The sequence below is a fragment of the Mauremys mutica genome, chromosome 7 (assembly GCF_020497125.1).
Source record: "Mauremys mutica isolate MM-2020 ecotype Southern chromosome 7, ASM2049712v1, whole genome shotgun sequence".
In the NCBI taxonomy this organism is placed as follows: Eukaryota; Metazoa; Chordata; order Testudines; family Geoemydidae; genus Mauremys; species Mauremys mutica.
The window spans coordinates 17,876,815-17,900,082 of record NC_059078.1 but is presented as its reverse complement, the minus strand read 5'-3'; the positions used below and the strand labels follow the sequence as shown (position 1 = coordinate 17,900,082).

Here is a 23,268-nt window from a genome sequence, read left to right as displayed (position 1 = left end):
AATGGGAATACCCTCAGCTCCTCCTGAACACAGAGGGAGCTGGGGCAACTCGCAACTTTGCAGGGTCAGAGACTTTTATGAGAAATTTTTTCATCCGACTGTATAGACATCTATATTGTGCTCATCACCATGGTGTCGGAAACCTGGTTTGGGTGATACAGGGGCAAATGTAAGTCTGGAATGAGGAGTGCAATAATTAAGAGGTACAACATGGATGTATAGGTCTGTACAGTGTTGTTGTTCACATCTACATTTATGGATTTTATTTGAATAAGGATTTTTTATAAAATACGTGGAAATAGAAGTCTTGGTTAATTAGCCCATTGCTAATATTCTAGATGCAGGGAAAGCAGAAAACATCTGTATTTTGGTTTTCAAGTTTATAAATGTGAAAAACAGAGTCCCAAAGTGGATTGGCAGCCTACTTGATGGTGTCATTTCAGTTTCTGAAGCAGGAAGGATATTAGACAGGATTTATAGAAGTGTTGTAAATAAAGCCCTGGGGGCATTCCCCACCGCGGGGGAATTTCATTTCTAAAATATATACGTAATTAAAATCTACACATTTGGTTGGTGCTAGTGCAGAGCAAGGATTGGAAAATCTTGTCTAGGAAGCAGTGGAAGCAACAGAGGGCAAATCTGGGTGGAGGCATAATGTATTTTAAAAAGGCATTGCCAGAAACCTGTTGTGCTGCCAAAATCTACCCGCTCCTCTGTAAACTGAGAAAAGGAAAGAGAAAAACCCTGCAAGCACGAAAGTAATGTGAAAAATGCAGCTAGATAGCAGTGGCATTTATAAGTTGCTATGTTTTGTTCTCTGTGGGATGGGTGTGAAGGCATCTGCTAGGGATTAGCAGGATTCACTTGGACGCAAGTGATGAAGGGGTTTGGAACAAATACATCTCATTACACGATGTTTCAGACCTTATTTGTGGTTTTTAAAAAAAAACCCAACAAAACAGATGAACTCCCCTACCCCAGATATTTGGCATCCCTCCAGTGTGGAACGCCCTCGCTGCTTCGATCTGCAGAACCACCACCCAGCCCCATTTAACCCGCCCACTCCAAAAACTCACCTCTTCCATTATGCCCGTGATCAGTGAGTTTTAAGAGTCATCATCTTCCTGAATTTTAACAGCATGTTTGTAATGCTGTAACATTAATCCCTTCCCCCTTCTCTGATATCTATCTTCTGTTGCCCATCACCATGTTATCTGAGCCCCAACCTTCTGTTCATCACCTTCCCCTGCCCACAGCAGCACAGCAAAAAGCATCCAGAGCTCACCTGCTGACGAGCAGGGCTGAAAACCATTAAATATTATGTCATGTAAGCACAGAACCGTGCAAGGTCGCACAACTTGTTCATTTATTTCTCCCCCCCCCCCCGCCAAGTGTGCTGACCTTTGTAAGAAAAAGTAAATATTGTGAACATAACAGAATCTCAATTTACCTTTCAATGTTTTTTGTCCTAGAGTAAAGAAATTGGTCTACAGATGCATGAAGAACTCTTGAAGGTCACCAATGAGCTATACACAGTAAGTAATGTGTTCTTCCTACTCTTCTTTAGCTGTGTCGTGAGGATTCCCTTATTCAGAAACAGAGTCAATGTAATTGGTTATGTACAGTGTGAAACACGGTTCCTTTTGGAGGCTCTCTCCATCCCTGTTACACTTACTTCCTTTTTAGGTTTTTTTAGTTGTTGGAAATATTTGGGTTTTAATTGGGCTTGACTAGGACAGAAAAAAACTTACCAGATGTCCTAATCCTATAGTGGAGAGCTTTTAAAAGTCATGGATTTAAGACCATATTATAGATTACATGATCTGATTCTTGCAGTTAAGTGGAGTGGAGGCCCTTCAGGCTGCTTTGGGTTAGATGCAATAGGATCTTTACCCATTGCTGTAACATTCACACCTGCTGGGGCTTTCCTGATGCTGTCTTTACTCCTGTTTTCTGTAGTCACTTTTAGACGTCATCAGTGACTACAAATTTGAGCTAGGTTCTGATGGCTCAGGGGAGTCACTCTGACTTGGCACTGTTTAAGTCCCATTGTATCTGGCTCTTCTGTGAGTTCTGCTGCCTGCCCATGTCGCACATAGATTCATAGACTTAAGGTCAGAAGGGACCATTATGGTCATCTAGTCTGACCTCCTGCACAATGCAGGCCACAGAATCTCACCCATCCACTCCTGGAACAAACCCCTAACCTATGTCTGAGTTATTGAAGTCCTCAAATTGTGGTTTAAAGGCCTCAAGGTGCAGAGAATCCTCCAGCAAGTGACCCGTGCCCCATGCTGCAGAGGAAGCGATGGCTTAATCTGGCCTTCAGCGGGTATATTTGGTATCACTTTTCTCCTGTAAGTGCTGTTCTTTCTGATTTAATTCAACGGTGAAAGTTTCCTCACAGATCTCATCTTCCTAGTTCTAAATGAAACCATGACCCTGTTACCTGAGCCATTACTCCCAAAGTAGGCTTTCATGAGAGAGGCAGTAGAAGTCCTTGTATTGCTCCTGATCCTTGGCCATCAGGAATTGGTTTTTCATTTCTGTTTGATTTTAAGGATTGGTGATGTATTCTAGGAAGCAATAGAGCATCCATTTTATCTAGGAAAAGTCAGGCAATCTAGCTGAGCCCCTCAACCCTATCCTTTCCCTAGATATAAATTGCTCCATAGCAGGTTTATTCCTACCAACAAGATGGATAATCATGTTGTACCGTCACGTTGATAAACTGGCCTAAACAATAGACCATGAACTTTTTTCTTTGAAATTTCTGCTAAAAACTTTAACTATGAATAGCTAGTTTCTTCATTAAACAGGCTTGTTTCTGCAAAGGCTGCTGTAGGATTGAATTGCTCTGTGGGTTACTATGTGGGTGGGTGATCAGGAAAGATTAAAAGGGCCAGATTTGGGAGTGAGTTCATGTCTGGATGTCAAAGGTCCATTAGTGGCAGTACGAGATTAAGATTAACCTCAGAAACAGTGTGATAGATTCAAGATGAGAGTGGAGCAGACATTTGGATCAATCTATTCAAAACCCAGATATAGGATAAAGACACCAAATGAAGGACACAACACCGTGAATTCAGTCTAAGGCCTGGTCTACACTAGGGGGCGGGGTCGATGTAGGATACGCAACTTCAGCTACGTGAATAGCGTAGCTGAAGTCGAAGTATCTTATTTTGACTTACTTCCTGTCCTCACGGCGCGGGATCGACGGCTGCGGCTCCCCTTGTCAACTCCGCTACCGCCACTCGCTTTGTTGGAGTTCCGGAGTCGACGGGAGCGCATTCAGGGATCGATATATCGTGTCTAGATCGATCCCCGATAAACTGATCGCTATCCACCGATCCGGCGGGTAGTGTAGACATACCCCAAGTCTCAAAAGTCTGTCAGGGTCTGAAATGAATGCAACTCTGTAAGAAAAATGTGGAGTAAAATCCTGGCCCCATAATCAATGGCAAAATTGTCAATGTCTTCAGTGAGATTTCACCCATGATGCTTTTCTGCTCCCACATTCTGACCTGGGTGTGCTTAAATGAATAAAAAGGCAGAAATCTATGGAGAATGAGAACCACGTTGCTTTGAGTTTATCTACCTATAATGACAGCCAACTATCTGTGTTAGTCTGTTAGAAATGCGTGGCCTGGAAGAGGCATGCTCTTTACAGAAATTACAATGAAACGGGTTCAAGAACTGAACCTTACTAGGCAGCCTGGTGTCTTAAGAGATCATCCCTAATATACAGGGTACAAATCATACTACCTTGGTTAAGCAACTGGCTTGTGTCATCCCTTGGGTGATCATTTACAATGTTGTAGCATATTTTGCTTGTAGGATGATCCAGCGTGGCAGTATTGCTCTGTGACTTGCCACCATACCCATGATTGAAATGGTGTTGTCGTATTCTCAGGCCTTGGCAATGTCTTGTAATGAATCAAGGAACTGCACATATAATTAAACAATATTCGACAGCTAAATCACCGTTGTGTAGAATTGGGGATACATTTGGAACCATTGGCTCCAAAATCAGTCTTCTCCCTCTTGTGCTAATGGAGGTCTGTCTTAGTTGGCAGTAATAGTAAATCATTTATCCTCTCTGTTGGCCAGCCACTAGGTGTTAACATTACAAAACACACTGACCTAGCACACTGCATGCTGTGCAGGGCTATATCAGCGTTACAGTATTGCATTTCTTTATTGGAATAATGTTCATCAAGTGGACTGATTTCCCTGCATGTTTTTCAGCTATGCGTGATAAAAGAGGAAGTTGTGAGGGTCCCATGCTTTCTTGTGCCCTCGCTAGGACCCTGATGGGGATTGTGTGAGGAGAACTGTACACAGCATGTGGCAACTTTTGCACCATTTAACTTGCATCTCAGGGCTTTGCTACCCACAAACTGGAGCTAAAATAACAAAATCTACTTAAATTCACACCTTTCATTATTTTGATGTAAACCTGTGAGTATCGACTCTTAGAGTATGTGTACCCTAGAGATGGAAGGTGTCAATTCTAGCTTGAGAAGACATACCGATGCTAGCGCTCTTCAGGTTACCATGCTAAAAATAGAAGTGTAGCTGTGGTGGCTCAAGTGGTGGGAGGGGCTAGCTGCCCTGAGTACATACCTATGATCTCAGATGGGATTGTACTCTGGGCAGCTGTCCTTTCCCACAGCAACTATCATTCTGTTTTTAGTGCAGTAGCTTGATCAGAGCTAGTGAAGGTAGATCTCCTCAAGCTGGAGTGTACACGTCCCGGCTATACTACAGACAAACCCTTATTTTGGAATGAGTGCCCTATTCATTTAAATAAGTCCGTAAAAATAAAAAAACTTAAGTTGCATCAAAATTTCATGCTGAAATAAGAGCATCCATACACAGTCTTGCACCAAATTAATTAAGGACACAGATAGCTGCAAAGTGAAGTTTCAATTTGTTTAATAGAGCTAATGTTTTCTCGAGGCGCAATGTAATTACTTGTTTTGCATGTGACAGTGTTTGTTTCACATAGTACACAAACCAGCACCCAGTTAGAGGCAGTGTACTGAAAATTGCCAAAGCACCATGATGTATAATTAACCTGGGGAATTCACTGCTGCAAGATATTATTGAAAAAACATTTAAAAAACTGATTGCATACTTGATATGAATTAGAATAAGATCTAGAGCTATATTAAATTAGTGGAAAAATTATACAAGCCATCAGCCCTTGTACTTCAGATTAAAGCTGGTTGCCATTTGCAGCCGGGAAATGTCCTCCTGCAATTATGTGCGGTGCAGGTGGTTATCCCTTCCTCTGTACCATTTGGCTTTGGCTGTTTTCAGACAGGATACTGGCCGGCATGGACTTTTTTGGTCTATTGCAGCAGGACAGTTCATATGTTCTTCAAATAACATTAGGGTAATAACACCACCTTAGAGTGGGACAGAGATAAATTCCAGCCTAGATTAGAGGCATGTCCCCTATTGGGCCTGATGCTGCACCTTTAACGTCAGTAACAGTTGTGTTATTGACTCCACTGGGAGCAGGATTTTGGCCTTTGGCCCTCATTCAGCAGAGCACTTAAGCCCATGCTTAACTCCATCTTTGTTCAGCAAAGTGCTTATCATATGTTTAAGTGCTTTGCTGAATCGGAGCCTTAATGAGGAACTATTCAAAGCATAAAGCACTCTGGCTAAAGGCAGCAAGCAGCGCCATTTAGAACTAGTAATTTTGACTGTGGCCTTTATCTAGAACATGATATTAATATTGCAAAATGCAACTTGTGTCGTTAAATAACTAATGAACATATTTTCCTCCTTCCATTGTAGCTAATTAACTTATTTGCAAAAAGATCCCAGGGACACAGCTGTGGCAGCTTTTCTTTATGACACAATAGTTTAAGACAGGGACAACATGACTTTGTTCCAAGTGCCGTCCAGAAGGCGTGAGAGGATTGCAGATTGGGGAGTAGATTGCTATAGGTAGACGTCCTCCAGAATTAAGAGAGCACTTAAAATAAATAGTTGTTCCTTTCAGCTTGGGAATTTTAAAGACCAAGTCATTCCTAGCTGTATTAAGTGGCATCAGATGAGAGATAATGAGGGCTGTGGTCTGTACATCAGACTGTCCAAGGCAGTGGTGTCAGTGACACAAACTTCATCAGTTTGGAAAGAATAAATGGTATAAAATGATTCTTTTGTGCTGTTTTGGAGATTTTCAGAGGTGGTGCAAACTGGACATGGAACATTCATTTGAAAAGCACTGTGCTGTATGTACTCTCCCAGCAATCATTTGTATTCTTGCCGCTCAGGAGTGGGAGATGATATGCAAATTGGAATAAGCAGAGCTGATCCTGCAGTGAAGTTCCAGTCCTGTAGCCCCTGTTCTCCTCCAATCCTGTCTGCGCATCAGGCTCAAGTGGGAGTAAAACATGGTGGGGAAGGAGGATGTTTAAGGAAAATAATTATGATAATTAGCAAACATGACCGTGAAAAGGGTGTAAAGTGACTAGGCTGCGGTGGGAGTAGGTTATGCTCTGTGATAAGGCATTTTCCTTTTTAAATCAGTCTTTCTTGCACAACAAACGTGAGGTCTGAACTAAAGCCCATTCAAGTCAATAGAGTCTAGCTGACCACAGCAGTCTTTGGATCAGGCCCATGCTTGAGCACCATGGTAGGTACAGAAGCTCAAACACAGGTGACAAATAGTCATGCTGAAAGTTGCTGTTTGGGCACAACAGGTCCAATGAACACTTCACAACCTGGGGACAAAAACCTGGTTCTATTTAAAATACTGACTGGGCCAGGGTTTCACTGTCAGACCTTCTTGTTACACTAGCTCAATGCAGTTGTGTGTGTTTGGGTCTCTGGAAATGCCTGGGAGCCCTCTCTTGTTATAGCCAGATACTGCCCGAAGTGCAGCCATTCCATTCAGCTTTTCCTCTGTGTTTTCAACAAAAAGAAGCAGGGTTGGGGCAGGGTGGCAGAGGAGGGGTTGTAGGAAAGCCCAGCAAGTCTTTCTTCCCCATTGGTGTATGTAGCATAGGAGGTGTCTGGCTGGTTTGTTTCCTGTGATTTTCTTTAGGAAAACTGCAGTTGCAAACACATATGGAAAGTTATGGGCTTTGTGAAATAACCCAGGACAGGGCAGAAATGGGACTCAAACCTGCCCTCACTCTTCTTTCCATTCTTCTTAAATTATAAATCAGAGATGGCATGTTTCTGGGGGATTGGATAAGGCATTTGAAGCTCATTTAGAGGCTATGTTTATGCTTGGCTGGGAAAAAGATCTTATGTTTCAGCCAAACCTCTTCCAAGCAAAACACTAGGTTCTTTTTGACAGCCACAGCTGTGGAAAATGCTGTGTGTTTTCTTCACAGGGGCTTGTGCAAACTTCCTTTTTATTCTGCTTTTGCTTTCTGTGGATGCACACTCCTTGCAATTCACTCTTTTGCCCCCGCCACCCTCCCCGGCAATGATGGTTTCTTGTAGCTTCCCTCCAAAAACGTAACTTGGCCCAGGTTTGTTCCAAACCCAGTCAGCTGCGTACCTGACTCAGGTAGTGGGTTTGTTACAGGCAAGCTGGGACTTGCCCAAACTCACGCAGCGAGTCAGTGACAGAGCTAGGAATTGAGCATAGAGGTGAAATGCTGATCTTACTGACAGTGGGAGTTCTCCTGACTCCAAGGCCTGGGGCTGAATCCCAGGACCATCATTTTCCCCAAAACGTAGGAAACATTTTTATGCCTCTGCTGACAACTCAGCTGACATTTAAAAGGAACCTTTTGCCCATGTTAGAACTCAGTTCAGAGGACGTCATTTTGGTTGAATTATATTTGCTTTTAATTGAGTCAGGAGGATCGGTTTGCCGGCAGTTATTGATTATTACTTGACTTATCACCTTGTTCAGACAAAAGTTCTCTTCCCCCCACCTCCTCCAGGTATTCTTCTTTCTGCCCATGTAAAAGATTGTTATCCTTTGACATTAGAGATTTGTATTGCAAAGAGTTAGTGTTATCTTGGACGGGGAGTATAAAAGGGGCTTTGGTTTGGAGAAAAGGCTCATTTAAAGAGGTGTCTATAGCCATTATGGAGAGCATGAAAGCTGATTTATTTTGTTGTAATAATTATGTTGGGCCAATTGCCACTTACGTGGTTTATTGCTGTCTATGGGGCAAGAAGATTCTGAGAGCATAGACTCATGGAACCTGATTGTTCTGTCTGGCCGGGCTGCAAGGGAATGGAAGGCAATAAGTAGGGCCCTGCTAAATTCACGGCCATGAAAAATGCGTCACGGACCGTGAAATCTGGTCTCCCCACCGCTCTCCAGCTTCCCAGCTCTGAAGGCAGCGCTGCCACCAGCAGCAGCGCAGAAATAAGGGTAGCAGTACCAGACCACACCCCTGCCCCCCCCCACACAGTAACTTTGCAACCTCCCTCACCCCCCAATTCCTCTTTGGGTCAGGATCCCTGCAATTACAACACCGTGAGATTTCAGATTTAAATAGCAGAAATCATGAAATTTATTATTTTTAAAATCCTCTGGCTGTGAAGTTGACTAAAATTGACTGTGAATTTGGTAGGGCCCTAGCTATAGGTGTACTACCTCCTGGCTTGCCTCCAATGGTCCCCAAGGTAATAGCAAGTATTGTTGCCCCAAGTTCCCATTGGTATGGGGCGGATGTTGCATATTGTTATGGGGGAACCAGTGTGAGGTAAGAAACCATCACTAGTTTGCTGTAAGGATCCTCACAGGGTTCTTGTGGGATGGAGACAATGCCATGGGGTAGTTGTCACCTCCCTACCCTTCCACACCTCCAGAGCCTGAGCCTCTTGGAGCACCCCTAGAGGAACTTCAGCCATATTGCATGGGAAGGGGGGCCCATTCTTTGGCACTCCACCTACCCTGATCTATAGTCTCCATTTAGTTGCTAGTGTGTTATGGAGCAGTGAAATATGCCCTGTTATATCTTTGTGCGGTTAGGAAGCTAGAACAGTACATTGCCAATGAAAAGCAAATGCCATGTTTACTCTGCAGTCTCACAGAAGTGTGCTGGTTGGGAGTGTCAAAAGCAAAGCCCAAAGCCACGGCAAATCTCAAAGGCCAGAAAGATCAAATCTAGCACATGTCCCTTAGGGTTTGGTTTGGATTCCAGCAGCCATCTGAAGAGTCAGTTATATAACAAGGTGTGCTTTAGGCCAGAGCTGTCCCCTCCACTCCAGTTTTAGCCAGGGATACAGGTCATTGCTCTCTGGAAAATCAGTGGCTCAGAAAGAAAGTCCTTGTAAGTTTATTTTCTTTAACATTGCCTGAAGGGATATGGGCGGGGATAAACTGTCTGTGCTAATCTGCAGGAATATCAGGCTGTAGTTCAGTATCCCCCAACGATTCCTCTTTCCATCCCCATCCCCGAGACAGACAATTATAAAGGGCTCTCTAATCACAGACAAGGGCTGGTGAGCTACATTCAGTCATTTTCTCCCTCCTAGGGCTTCTCTCTCTCACTCTATTGCCTTGTTCAAAGGATGCTAAAAAAAAAAAATGCTTAGCACAAAAAATTTAGTAGATCAACTTGAGCAGTGTGGGCCATTTCCTAAGCTGGAGTAAATCAGCGCGGCTCTGTTGATGTCAGTTGTGCTACATTAATTTACATCAGCTGAGGATCTGGCCCTGTGTTCGCGTGGGCCAATTAAAAGCACGGGGAGCTAAAGTACTGCCTAGCCTGACAAGAACCTCAGGGAAACACTGGGATAAATGCCCAGAAATGGGGACACCATCAAAAAGCAGAAATTAGTGCGGGATCAAAGACCTAGATTTCAAAATGCCTTGTGATTTTAGGTGCCCAACTTGAGATGCCTTTAAAGGGACCTGATTTTCTGAAAGCCAGGCCTTCTGTGTCCAAACTCTGCACCCCAAGTCACTAGTAAAAATTGTGGCCAGCATCTTTGCTGAGGTAGATATCCTGGGCAACGTCCAGACCTCATTGGAGTCCATGATCGTCTTGCCATTGACTTCAGTGGGGCTAGGATTTCAAACCTTGAGTCCAGCTGCTTTATGGAAAGCTTAACAGGGGGAAGGGGAGAGAATGCAGGGACTGGGTGGGAGAGCGGTGAATGTGGCTGTGAAGGGAGGGCCACGTCTGGTCATGAGGGGGTGGCTGAGAGGCAGCCAGCTCTCCGCTTACAGATTCAGAGAAAAAAGGAGCTGGCCTGCAAAAACTCAACCCTTGTATTCGTGTTACAGATCCCCTTGCTGGCTCCTTACCTTACAGGAAAAGTCGGGTAGAATGTAATTGAAAATGAAAAGTTTCTTTTAACCAGCCTGTAGAATTTAACACAGAATGATCTTCCAGCGGCGGTTCACAAACTCCTCAACACAAACCCATCCCCTTGTCACCTCCATTCCTTCCGATCCAGCCTCTCTCCAGTGCACCCGATTTACCAAGGGTCCCCCTTACTTTTAGACTTACCTGTGCCGATAGCCCTTGCAGACTGGTGTCCTCTGGCTGTCTACCAACTACGGGTGTGAAGATGCTGAGTCAAGGGGAAGCTTAATTCGTGTTAATGGTGGGAATGTCTCCCCATGTCGCATGTGATCCTGTTAGGTGCTGAATGCTTTTCTGAGAGCAGCTGAGCCCCTCAGGTTATGTCTACACTGCATCTGGGAGTGAGCCTGCCAGCCTGGGTCCAGAGACTCCCATTAGCGCACTAAAAATAGTAGTGTAGACATTGCAGCTCAGGGTAGGTCCATACTTACCGCGCGGGTCGACGCGGTGAGTTCGACTTCTCGGAGTTTGAACTATTGCGTCTAATCAAGACGCGATAGTTCAAACTCCCCACGCGCTTCGGTCGACTCCGGAACTCCACCACCGCGAACGGCGGTGGCGGAGTTGACCTTGGAGCCGCGGAGTTCGACCCCGCCACGTCTGGACGGGTAAGTCAGTCGAACTAAGGTAGTTCGACTTCAGCTACGCTATTCGTGTAGCTGAAGTCGCGTACCTTAGTTCGACACCCGCCCCCACCCCCCCGTAGTGTAGACCAGACCTCAGAGTGGCGCTCATGCGCTCAAGTCGGGGGTGGGGTGGGGCTGGGCTGGGCTGGGCCTGAGAGCCCAAGCTGCAACGTCAAAGCAATGTCTACACGGCTATTTTTAATGCACCAGCGTGAGCCCCTTTAGCACAAGTCTGTGGACCCAGGCTGGGAGGCTGGTTCCCAGATGCAGTTTAGACCTACCCCAAGTTCCATTGAAGCCAATGGGATGTGAGGTTTCGCACCTCCCGGAATTGAGCCCTTGGCATTCCCTTCTCTGATAGTTTGGTTGCATCCTATATTTTATTGCCAAGATCATACTGTAATTCTGGTGCTTCGTAGGCGGAGAGCTTTGCTGGCCTGTCTTCAGTTTGGAGGGTTTGGTGCCGTTGCAGCATTGGGTTTGAGGTGCAGAAAGGGAGAGGTGTCTGGATCTTTGCCTTTGCACCTGGGGGCTGGGGGCCTGCTCTCCATCCTTGTGTTAGGAGGTGCTCAGAGCTCCTTTAAGTCCCATTTTAAAACCTTACTGCTCAAAGCCATCAGCATGGCAGAATGAGTCTGGTCTTTGTATCTTGTGTTCTGTTAGCTGCTTGCTCACTGTGGTAAATGTCATCATACGTGCATGGGTCCCTGAGAGGTCAGATTGGTTCTGAATAACGCCCTTTGAGGAGGGCTTTAGAAAAATCCTTAAACCTTTAGCAAGTGGCATCAGCGTGGGTCTGTTTGTCCGTCTGTCTCCCCTGCGCTCTGGGGCTGGCAGGGGCTCCTCGCTCCTGTTCCACCTAGGGAGCTGCTCACTCAGAAGCGGGTGAGGAGAAAGGGGATAGCTCCATAGCACTGCCCCAAGGGGAGCAATGTGAAGGCTGGGGTAAAGCACACACCCACATGTAAAGGAAGAGATTGTGCTGGCGTGAGGCACAGTCTTCCCCAGCGCTGCTCCTGGGGCCATGTAGTTCCACACGGCGCCCTGCGCAGGGCAGTGGCATAACAGCCAGAATCTGGCCCTTCGTGAGTAGCCGTATTTCACAGCCCCATTGACAGCAGCGTCCAGACCGTTAACATGTAATTCTGCTCTGCAGAGACAAATCCAGCATCTCGGGCCTTGTCAAGGCCATGTAAAATAAAACATCTGAGTCCTGGAGCGAGCTGATGCGGGGACAGTGCGACTGAAGGCATAAAGAGAGAGGAGCAGATGGGTTTTTCTTGCCAACACTATTAAAATGATCACACTGTGCCCTCTGAGCTTTTTATTTTTAAAAATGTGATTGTCGAAGTGAAACAGCTGTAGATGTTTTCCTTGGGGGACACAAACACCATGCGACTCGAGCCGCTCTAGTTCCTAGTGGGATGGGCGTCCATGTCAAATCCACCATTGCATTTGATGCCAGATAAGGCACCAATTGGAATGGGCATTGGAGATCAAACTCTGTTTCACTCTGATGCAGCACCTCTCCACATTGGCAGGGTAGTGGAGGGTTACGTTTGCCTCTGCTCAAGCTGCACCTGTTTCCATGGCTAGAGAATTTGAGCCTGGTTCTCAGTTACTCGGTTCCTGCACTTGGGAAGAGGAGGGTTGGGGCCCAGGTGGTATCAAGCTACCTTTGTGCTCCCCGTATCCTGGGGCCATGCAAGGGCCAGCCTGCCCGCAGCTCAGAGCTGCTGTAAGCTATGTCCTGTTTCCCTGTGGCTCGGGATAGCAGAGAAGCTGGAGTGCAGTGCTCTCTGGCCATGCTCTAACGCTGGGGGATAGGAGCAGGGATGGTGCAGAGTTCTGGCCTGACTCTGGAGATGTTCTGTTTAAGTCTCAGTGGCTGACCCCAGTCCCCTTTAACGGGTGGTATCAAATAACTGAGAGTCCGGCCCATGGTCTCTAGGGCTCTCCAGCCTGCACTGTGCACAAACACTAACACACAGTGTAGGAGACTCATTACTGTCTGTCTCTTCAGGTGATGAAAACCTACCACATGTACCACGCGGAAAGCATCAGCGCTGAGAGCAAGCTGAAGGAAGCAGAAAAGCAGGAGGAAAAGCAGTTCAACAAGTCTGGGGACATCAGTGTCAACCTGCTGCGGCACGAGGACAGGCCTCAGCGCCGGAGCTCCGTCAAGAAGATTGAGAAGATGAAGGAGAAGGTAGGTGGGAGGAATAATGAGCCTCCTGCATGGCTGACTGCTTGACTGCTGATGGACGCAGTAGTGGATGCCAGCTACATGTGTACTGGGCTAGGTGTGCAGACAAAAATCTCCCTGTGGCACAGGTTTCAGCTCCAGCATTCACCACGGTCGTGCAACCCTTTCTGCGGCCTTTGAAGAGATCCGGGAGGAAGTCTCCTGCTAGTTCAATGCTTGTGTATAGTTCAGCGAAGAGCAGTCTGGGGATGCTATAAAAAGTCTCTTTATTGCTTGTTAGTAATGGAGATGTGCCAAAGTCAGTAGGCAGCAACGGTTTGATTCAAAGTCAGGCTGCGACCTTTTAGCAGAAAACGGGGTCTGGGGAACATCATGCAGCACACATCCACAGAGAGGATGAAATACGCAGTTAGGGTCTGATGTGGCCAACCGTTAAATATTGCACAGTGCCTCAGCATGGAGGGAGAGTTGAAAAGGGCAGTTGAAAGGGCCTCCAAAAAGCAACGGCTTTGAAAACAAACACAACAAAAAAGGTTGAGGCAGCCAGCACAAACTAGAGCAAATGAAATGCTTATACAGGAGCTAGTCAGACTGTGGCCAGTAGGTCCAACTGATATTTTTAATCACACACAATCTAGGATCTGAGAGATTTTGCTGACTGCTGAGGGAGGGAGCGTAGCAGTAAATCTAGACTGCCATGGTAATGCTCCGTCAAGTGGACAGAGAGGACACCGTGCAGGAGAAGGGTTATGGTCAGCTTGCAGACTGTATTTCACTGCTTCGTTTTTCATCTCCCAAATCTGTTCTTGTAACAATGAACAATAGATATCCCAGGATTCATTAGATCAAAGACTTGAAGAAGAGGCTCACATACTCTTTCCACTGGTCCGTGAGCTAATGGGGCAGCATTCTGATGGGGCTCTGAAGAAAAATGCAGCCCTTACTACTGGCAGAACCCATTACCTCTTTCTTCTCCAGGCCACCAAAAACCTTGCATTCTGCAGACTTACAGGAACTCCAAATATTGTCATTCGGGCACTTTTTATGATTTTCTTTTTTTGTGAAAATGAAAAGTAGCCTCACTGGCCAGGAAACCATTAGTTAGATGTGTGTTTACCCAGCTGTGTATGTTGCACTGGAATATAAGATAGCAGAAAGCTCCTTGCAAGGGTCAGGCATTCTTGTTTAACTTCTTGATTGGAGACCATCCTGAACAAATGCTCTGAACTTGTAGGGGTTTGAATTCTGGATCCCCTTCTGAATTTTGCAGCTTGAGCCTTTGGGCCAGATTCCAGGGTCAGATGCAACTGTATAAATCTGGAGTGATTCCAGATATACATCAGTGAGTAGAATTTGGCCCTCTAATCTTGACTGATCCCATATCTTCCATGCATGTGCAGATAAGAGAACTGTGCTCTGAATGCATTGTGTACATTCAAGTTGAATGCACTTGCTGTGCTGTTGAATGTATCAGGTATGTTCAGATGGATTCACTTGTTGTACTGGTAAAGGTATATGCTGCATCATACCAACGGGGTGTTAATACATGAGACCAGCGCAGCAGTGCGCTGTGGAAGACTTGTAGCAAGAGGAAATGTGAACCTCCTGGATAACTTATTTGTGCTTTTTCATTCTATTTTGCTTTTTCAGAGGCAAGCCAAATATTCTGAAAACAAGCTGAAGTGCACTAAAGCCAGGAACGATTATCTGCTGAACCTGGCAGCCACAAATGCAGCCGTCAGTAAATACTACATCCACGATGTCTCTGACCTCATTGATGTAAGTGATCCTTCTCTTAGAATGCATCCGCCCCTCTTCCTGTTGGCAAGTAAGCAGCCGAGTATAGACACTGATCCTGCAGCTCACCCTGGTGTGCGCTGTGGTAATAAAGGGGAGTTGGTTGGCATTTTGAACTCTGGCTAACCTGTAGGTCTTTTGCAAACATTACAGTTTTTTTCTCAGTGCTCCCCACCACATTATACAAGGGTAGTGACAGAAGCCCAGTAGTCATTATATGGGAGTTGGCCTTCAATATATTTCATGGAGGCCACATGAAAGCAAAGTCATTGATTCATTTTTATTCAACATTTAAACCTCCCTCCTCAACAGTTGACCAAATATAGATTTATTTTTTTTGGTAACTATCAATACATATAAATGAGAGCAGGGCACGAGTCAGTCCTCCAAGATGCAAACACCACAATTTTAGATGTTTGGATTTGGAGCCAGGTCTGAACTTAGTGGTCCAGGGCTATCTCTAAGATAAATCTACCAAGTACATATTATTTTAATGCTCACGGCATCTTTTACTTCATCACACAAGAATCTCAAGATTTGGGCTTCAGTGTGCCACGGTTATGGCTTTAGTAGAAATTTCCAGAGAAATATTTGTGTCTGGATTGGCATTTTCCTATAGCCTGTGGTGGTGGCCTCATATAAGATGGCTACAGTACACTATCACATGTATATGGAGGTTTACAAGGGCATAAACGGTTACAGTGGAATTCACCTCAGTGCAAGAGGGCCTTGAAAAGATACTGTGCATCACATATAAACTTTTTAATAAGGAGCTTAAGTGATGGATAGAATCTTACATGGACCTTTTGAGGTGGGCTGAATTTCACCCCTAATGCAGGAATATGACATGGTTGAATATGTTTGTATAAAAAGTTTTAGCATAAAACTGGGCAAACTTTTATTTAAAACAGAAGTGAGTACTGAGATTGTCTGCTGAATTTCTTCATCCCGTGTTACAGACTAGATGGCCATAGTGGTCTCATCTGGCCTATCTAAGAATCTGTATTTAAAATGGATGAAAGAGAAACCTCTTGAAAATTAGAGATCTCAAATGGTTCTTTATTATGGAAGTTAGACATTGAAAAACCTAATTGTCCTCACTAAATCCATAGCACAATATCCATTGATTTCAGTGAGAGCAGGTTTGGGCCGTGTGTCCCTGCCCTACCAGTTCAGCATTGTTCCCCATTATAGGCCGCAAACACCTATGGTTGGGCCCAGATCCCAATTCAGAAAAGTGCTTGAGTAGGTGCTTGAGTCTTTTATGCTTTCCTGAACTGAAGTCCTAGTGCTTGCAGTTGTGAATAGCCCCACTGCAGTCATTACTCATGGATGCAAGCCCAGTAGTAAGGATCAGACCTTATGTATTTGCTTGTGTTTCATGCTGTGTACTTTTAAGTGATTCAAGAAATGGGACTTCCGTCACTTCCTTTGGGAGGTAATATCACAACTTCATAGTTCTTACCATAAGGAATTTCCTCCTGCTAGTCAGTTTTAACTTGCTTAAATTGCAGCAATGGTCATATAAATAATACTGAACTATCTGTGTGTGCTGAGTATTTGTCCTGGTTTAAATGTCACTAAAATGCATTATTTAAAAAACCATGGGCGTGTTAATCTCTCTTAATGAATCTATAGATCATATTTATTGGTTTAGTTAGTAATTTAAAGGGACGTTTGAGGTTAGACCTACAGGAATTTCAAGATCTCAGTTTGATAGAAATGTTATTGGGTACAATGTTCGAAGCACTTTTTCCTCTTGGTTATGTTTATTCATATTAAAAACAAACAAACAAAAATCCCTTGCCAATGGAAACAGACGAACAAAAGGATATGAAGCTGCCTTACTGATTTGCCCTTTGGGTTTTTTTGTTTTTTTTTTAATGAGAGTGACTTTTGTTTTCCTGGAGAGTTGCTGAATTCCAGTTTAGCTCTAGTTGTTTTTATGTTGTTCCTCCCAAGTTTATTTCCTTGCTGACACTTCCATTGGAGTCAGCAGATGGCTTTTCTTCCTCACTCCAGGAATCCCTTCAGGGGACTATAACTAAAGCATCTTTGACTCTGTACAACTATATGCGCCTAATTATATATTCTGATTGCCAAAAAAAAAATTATTGTTAAGGATGCATGAGCTGTTCATGGGTGTCCTAATTTCAAATCCCTCAGGAGAAGAGCAGTTTATTTGAACAGGCTTTTGTACAAATCCAGTGTGTTTCACAGGAGCACTGGAGGGGAGATTTCCGTACACCCCAGAATAAAGGGATCCCATTCACTGCACCACACAATAAGGGCAGTGAAAAGAAAAAGATTTTTCATGCTTGTCCAGTACTAGCAACAGCAGGACTTTCAACCCCATGTGTGTAACTGATACAAGAGAAAACTGGGTGCTGTGTGTTATTGTTACAGTTATAGATTTGTATCATCTGGATTTCTATCGGTATCTCAATCTATAGTTGGTAAAGCACACACACACACACACACACACACACTCTCTCTCTCTCTCTCTCTCTCTCTCTCTCTCCCTCTCCCTCTCCCTCTCCCTCCCTCCCTCCATATCCACCACTTAAATGTAGCCACTTATGGGGTGGAGATCTGCTGTTATTTAAAAGCATGGGGCTGTGCTGCACAACTGCGTTGTATAAGAAAAGTGAAATGCTCTCGGTGCAGAGAGCCAGCACAAAGCCTGTGCACCCTAATTTGAAGGGCATACCTGGAGCTTGAGTGGTGCATTGCCTTTAGGCCTGGCCTGGCCTCTCTGCAGGGGTGAGTTTTGCCTGAAGAGAGGAAGAATACCATGTTGAAGTGAGAATTAAATCTGAGCAAAGGGCCTAAGAGCAGACCGACATTCTTGAAAGGGCTTAGGCTTGATGTGTTGCAATTATGATTATACTTCCAGCTGCTCCACCCAGCATCACCAAGAGTGATGATTAATGATGTAAAGGGTTTTCTCTCTAGAACATAATAGGGGTTATAGAAGGGCTCCTACTGGCAGTTCATATCCAGCACAAATTGCCATTTAGAGTTTTATGACTTGTACGCATGTCTGAACCATCAGATCACTGGAGCTGAAATTTAGCAGCATCTTAAAAAATAAATAAAATTCTGGATGGGTAAATGTCATCTATTAGGCCCAGCCTTTACATTTCTCATGTTATCAGCACCAAAGCAGAATCACAACTATAATATCGGCTAAAGAGTTGTCTCCATTTTGGTGAGATACAGGGTCTCAGCTGCTTGGTGAAAGTGGAGTTCTTTCGGAGCATTGGATTGTAATGAGGAAATTAAAACTTGATCAGAGTAGTCATGAATTAGCACACATGACTGTCCCTTGTTTTGCCTCAAGTGGGTTTTGCTCCATCCTTCCTGATGGGGATAGGGATTTACAACATACAGAAAGGCATGTTGTTAGACTTTCATTTAAAGAGTGTCCTTGTGCTTACTGATTCCTTGCATGATCTGGATTAACCTCTGATGGTAAAATGTGGATAACGCTATTGATGCACCTTTGCTGGGGTTTGTGGGAAGCATTTGGAGGTAGTCAGATGAAATATGTTGTAGGACTTAGGAGGTGGTAATATGTGGAAATACAAGTGCGTATGTCCTTGCTGGATCTCCTCTGTATCTTGCTGAAACGGCATCTAGATATTAAAGTGATGGGTGTGTTTGTCATATCTAAGACAGACAGCTAGATAGATAGGTAAAGGGGCAGTATTCTTAACAACCTGCCATTCAGAAAAATGAGGACATCAGGCAGTTTAATGTTGCACTCTATTGCCGAGTTGTATGGGCACTTGAAAACTTAGCTGATGGCATTGCCATTTGTCACACGGTCAAATAATGCCTAGTCAAGCAGGGAAACAGAGATGCCAGTCAAAGTTATAGTGCTAAAAGTCCTCAAGCAAAGCAATTTGTTTCCATCAAAGCAAAATGTTTGGCGTTGCCAATATGTCAAGAGAGCACAAGCCCGAAAAAGAAGAAAAATAAAAGACCCTCTATCTGGGGCACAGGAACAGGAAAACAGTTTCTTTCCCCTCTTATGGCAAGAGTTTAAAAGCAGCGTGTGGAAGATGTAGGATGAGGAGCTATTGCTGAGTCTCAAGCCTGTCATCAGAGAAATTAGAGTAGTGGTCTCCCTCCTTAACGCGGGACTACGGTCTAGTGGTTAGAGCGGCAGATGGCTAGCATTAGGACTCCTGGGTTTTATTCTCAAAATTGTAACGGATTCATTCTGTGACTTTGAACAAGTCACCCAGAGCTTGAGTTTGCAACATGGCCTTTCATTTTGCAGGGCCAAATCATTGCACCCCAATTAATTGTATGCACCAGTGGTAGCATAGGCTAACTACCAAATGGTGCCCTGAATCAGGAAGTTAAATATGTAGGCCACAAATTTATAAGCATAGGCTAGGTGCCTAAATCCATATATAGGCTCCTAACTAAAAACGAGCCTGAGGTTCAGAGGTGCTGAAGTCACCAGGAGATAGATGCTCAGTTCCTCTGAAAATCAGCCCATTTTTATTTAGGCAACCAGCCAAAATTGCCATAATTTCTACCCACTGTTAATTGCCTGGGCATAACTGTGCCTACAAAATCAGAAGCCAGGTCCCTCTATCTCACTGGGCTTTATTTCCCCCATGTTTATATGGGGATATTATCTCCCAGACGGCAGATCCTCATCTGGTTTAATCAGTCTGACTCTATTGACTTTACTGGAGAGGCCCCCAGTTGCACAAGCTGAGGCTCTATCAGAGAGCATATTTGTCCCCTAATCCCTCCTATTTTTCTGTGATTGGCATTGTTCTTTCCAAATACTGTGACACCCTGTTGTACCTCTGCCCACAGCTTCAAGAGATCTTCCTGGCTTTCCCCTCTTCCTAGGAATCTCACAAATAAATCACTGCTTCCAGGTTGAGTTAGAAACATAGAAATGATGGGAAAAGAGAAGAGACGCAAATCATAGCGGCCCAGGTTCTGATCTCAGGATATATCAAGAATTACTTGGATTTACACCAGTGAAGCTGAGATCAGAATTGGATCCAACTTGATTTTTCTTCTCTTGTTTTTTTTTTCATTTGAAGGAAGTGACACTTGGCATCAGCATTTTATTTCCCTTATAAAAAGGGCTTTCAGCTCCTCTGAGTCCCAGCACCCCACTTAGCTTGCTGGCCTGTATCTCGGGCACTCTGTCAAATGTCAGACATCCTGATGGCAGACTGAGAACCAGGCATGGTTGGTCATGGGTACTGTAAGCAAAGTGCAGCTTTAAGAGAGCCGTCACACATAGCTTTTCTGTAACTCAAAAGTAGCCCTCTCTGAGTTGCAGGTGCCTTCACTTCAGCTTGATATACTGCATGTATCCAACTAAGAGATCTCATTGCTTCAGGGGGTTTCAAATAAAGTCAACAGCATAGCAAGAAAAAGAATAAACAGCATCTATCACGGGGAATTAGACTTTCTCAAAAGACTCAGTGCAGTTCTTGACAGCCTTTACTTCCCAGCCTGCTGTGTCCGTATTATTCAGTTTCCCGCTGAGGAGGCAATTCTGCATTGCCACTGGCAATCCCAGTACCTGATCCAGTCACTTCCTCTGCCACTGGGGGTGGGGGAGGAATTTTTTTTTTCTGAGAAAGAAAAATGAAGACTTTGCCAGGCGGTACTAGAGAGAAACCTTCCTCTCCACTCCAGTCACTGAATGCCAGTTTAGGGATCTGTTCTGAGGAAATATATACACTGCGGGACTGTACAACTATGAGTATTCATTCATAATGAAAAAAGTAAACAGTAAGGCATGTATCCTGCATCATTCTATACACACAATGAATGGTTGTGAAGGACTTTTCTTTTTGAAGAAAAAAAGCTAGTCTCTACATTCAGATCATGTTTTGAAGCTTATCTAACCAAAGTAGCAGTGGGTGCCAGAGTTTGCAGAGAGCCTGAAACAATAGCCCTGAAGTATGAAGTGCCCATTCATTTCAGAGGGCACTAGTTCAGATGGTAAGGGTGAAACTTTAAATGACAACAGTAACTATTTTGCTATAAGAAAGGTGAAAAAGGATCATATTATGAAAGTCCACCGCAACATTTCCCAAGGTGTGGGGTGAGCCCCTGTAATGTGCAAAGGATTATCCAGGAGTAGAAGATGGGGTACAGAAGATGTAAACATTTAACAACAAGTCGTTTAACAACACGTGGTTGCACTACAGAGGTGTGCAGTTGGTTTCATTTTCCCCAAGGTGGGCTTTTCCCCAAAAAGTTTTGGGAATTATTGGACTCAAAGTATTTTCCCTGATAGGTATTTTCTGTGATAGGGTTATCTGGACATTGCTTTTGTGAAGGTTTGATCGGGTAACATAAAATAGTCTAGCATTTGCATTAGATACAGTGACATAGGCAAGTACAGATTTGAATAATTGGCCATAATGGTCAGTTAGGTAAATTAGTACCTTTTATGAATAATAATCTGTAGGTTTAGGCAGAATTCTGCCCTTAGTTACACCTTTGGAGCCTCGCTGGACCAAATTCACCCCTGGTTTAAGTGTACAACCAGGGTTTGGCCCCTTGTGTTCAGTGAGGCTGCAGGGATGTTAAGAGGGCAGGATTAGGCCCTTTGGCATTTAAATAATGAAGCTCAAACATCTGAAACAAATCCTGTATGATAAATAATCCTATGGATCATAGGGCTGGATTCTGCCACATGTGCTCATGTTGACTGGTACCTTACTATGTGAGTATCCTCTTGGAATCAATGGGTCCATTTGTGGGGCAAATTACTACTCAGCTGAGGAAAGGTGGCGGAATTGGGTCCATAGATATTAGAGATGGAAAATGTCTGTAGATCCCCTGGATTATTCCTCAGCCAGTTAATTGTTCTCTACAGAAAAATCTTCAGGGCTGGAAGTCCAAGTTTCAGTAATTCACTTGATAGGATCCCTGCCTGTTCCCTTGGAAAACTGTACCACAGTCTAATAATTTCTCTCTATTTTCTTTCCAAGAGAGCAAAGAGGTGCTTCCTTCGTATGTCAACACAGCGGTCCTTGGAGGTTTAAAGGTTCCGAACACTGATAAGGTCATAATAATCCCTTAGCTACACGCACAGCACCTTCCTGTTAGTTAAAATGGAGCCTACTGACTGCTCTGTGCTGACCACAGATGCTGATGTTTTGTTTGTGGCCATGGGGATTATCCAACCCTTACTTTGGTTGGGATGATCTCTTTTGCTGTGGGGTGGCTTAAGCTATTCCAAGCCGTGGCTTTAAATTGATGGCTTCTTGCTAGTTATTTCTTGAACACTATCAGATGGGGAAGTTTGTGGTTGAGCTGTTTAACTCCTATTCTAGGCTCTGGCTACCAAGGCTAAGCTGGGCATGAAGAACTGGGAGGAAGTACTCAAGAAAGATAAAATGTATTGGTAGAGAAGCTTTGTGTCCTTAAAAATGTTCATATGTGTTCCCTGTGACAGGGCCGTTCTTGAAATGTGGTGCTTTTGTACAATTGTTCTCTCTCCCCTCCCACTTTGTCCTGATCCACATGACCAGACATTTGTATAGAGTATTACTTTGTGGGGATGGTGACAGAGAGTAAGTTCAAGAGACCCTCAGATACTGCAGCAGTGAGGGTCATATAAGGACCTAAACAAATAGGTCTCGATCTTGGTCTCGGTCTCGGTCTCAGTCTCTCTCTCTCTCTCTTCCTCTCTCTCTCTCTCTCTCTGCAAGTCTTTCCTAAATTCTGATAAAACCATCTCTTGTGAGTTTTACATTTCCAAAGGAAAAGAACAGGTAGCTTCATATGCATCATCATGGAATGCTGCACTGGCTATAGGGTTCTACTAGTAGGAATAGAGTCTATGCTCCAACGCAAGTCCCAGGACGAAGATGTGAGAGCTGAGGACAAAGCATTCCTAGTGGAAGCCGTACTCTTTGCGAAGGCTTTTCCACCGTAAGTAATGCTCACAATAAGAACAGCCTCCTCTAGTCCCAAACATTTATCAACCAGAAAAACCCTAATCAAAGCATTTTTGACCCCAAAAGGGAAATGTGCCAGAAACTCCATGAAGTCCTCTACTGATTTTACTTGGAAGATGCTCAGATACCACGGTGATGGGCAGCAGCATAAAACCCATGGACAGATGGAGATGGGGCCAGTTACTTGGATTTATTTGATCCAACTGAGAGCAGAATCCAACATAAGACCTTTAAATAGAACTCAGGACCGTCTAGTTCCAGCCTGGGCTTAATCCAGTACTTTCTCTGGCACCATTTTCTCTCTCTTTAGCTTTCTCAAAATTCACAGATGTGAGTTTTCAATCAAGAGCCTCTTTTTAATGTTTTCT

At 44.3% G+C, this 23,268-nt stretch overlaps 1 protein-coding gene across 4 annotated transcripts in view; it reads left to right on the top strand.

Annotated features, from left to right (window-relative positions):
• SRGAP3 (SLIT-ROBO Rho GTPase activating protein 3) overlaps nt 1-23,268 on the top strand; it is a 211,642-nt gene that overhangs the window by 138,494 nt on the left and 49,880 nt on the right. For all 4 annotated transcript variants that reach the window (XM_045025281.1, XM_045025280.1, XM_045025282.1 and 1 more), the window contains exons 4-6: nt 1,473-1,535; nt 12,957-13,142; nt 14,790-14,918. In XM_045025281.1, coding sequence (XP_044881216.1) covers nt 1,473-1,535; nt 12,957-13,142; nt 14,790-14,918 — 378 coding nt within the window. The remainder of the gene's footprint in view (nt 1-1,472; nt 1,536-12,956; nt 13,143-14,789; nt 14,919-23,268) is intronic.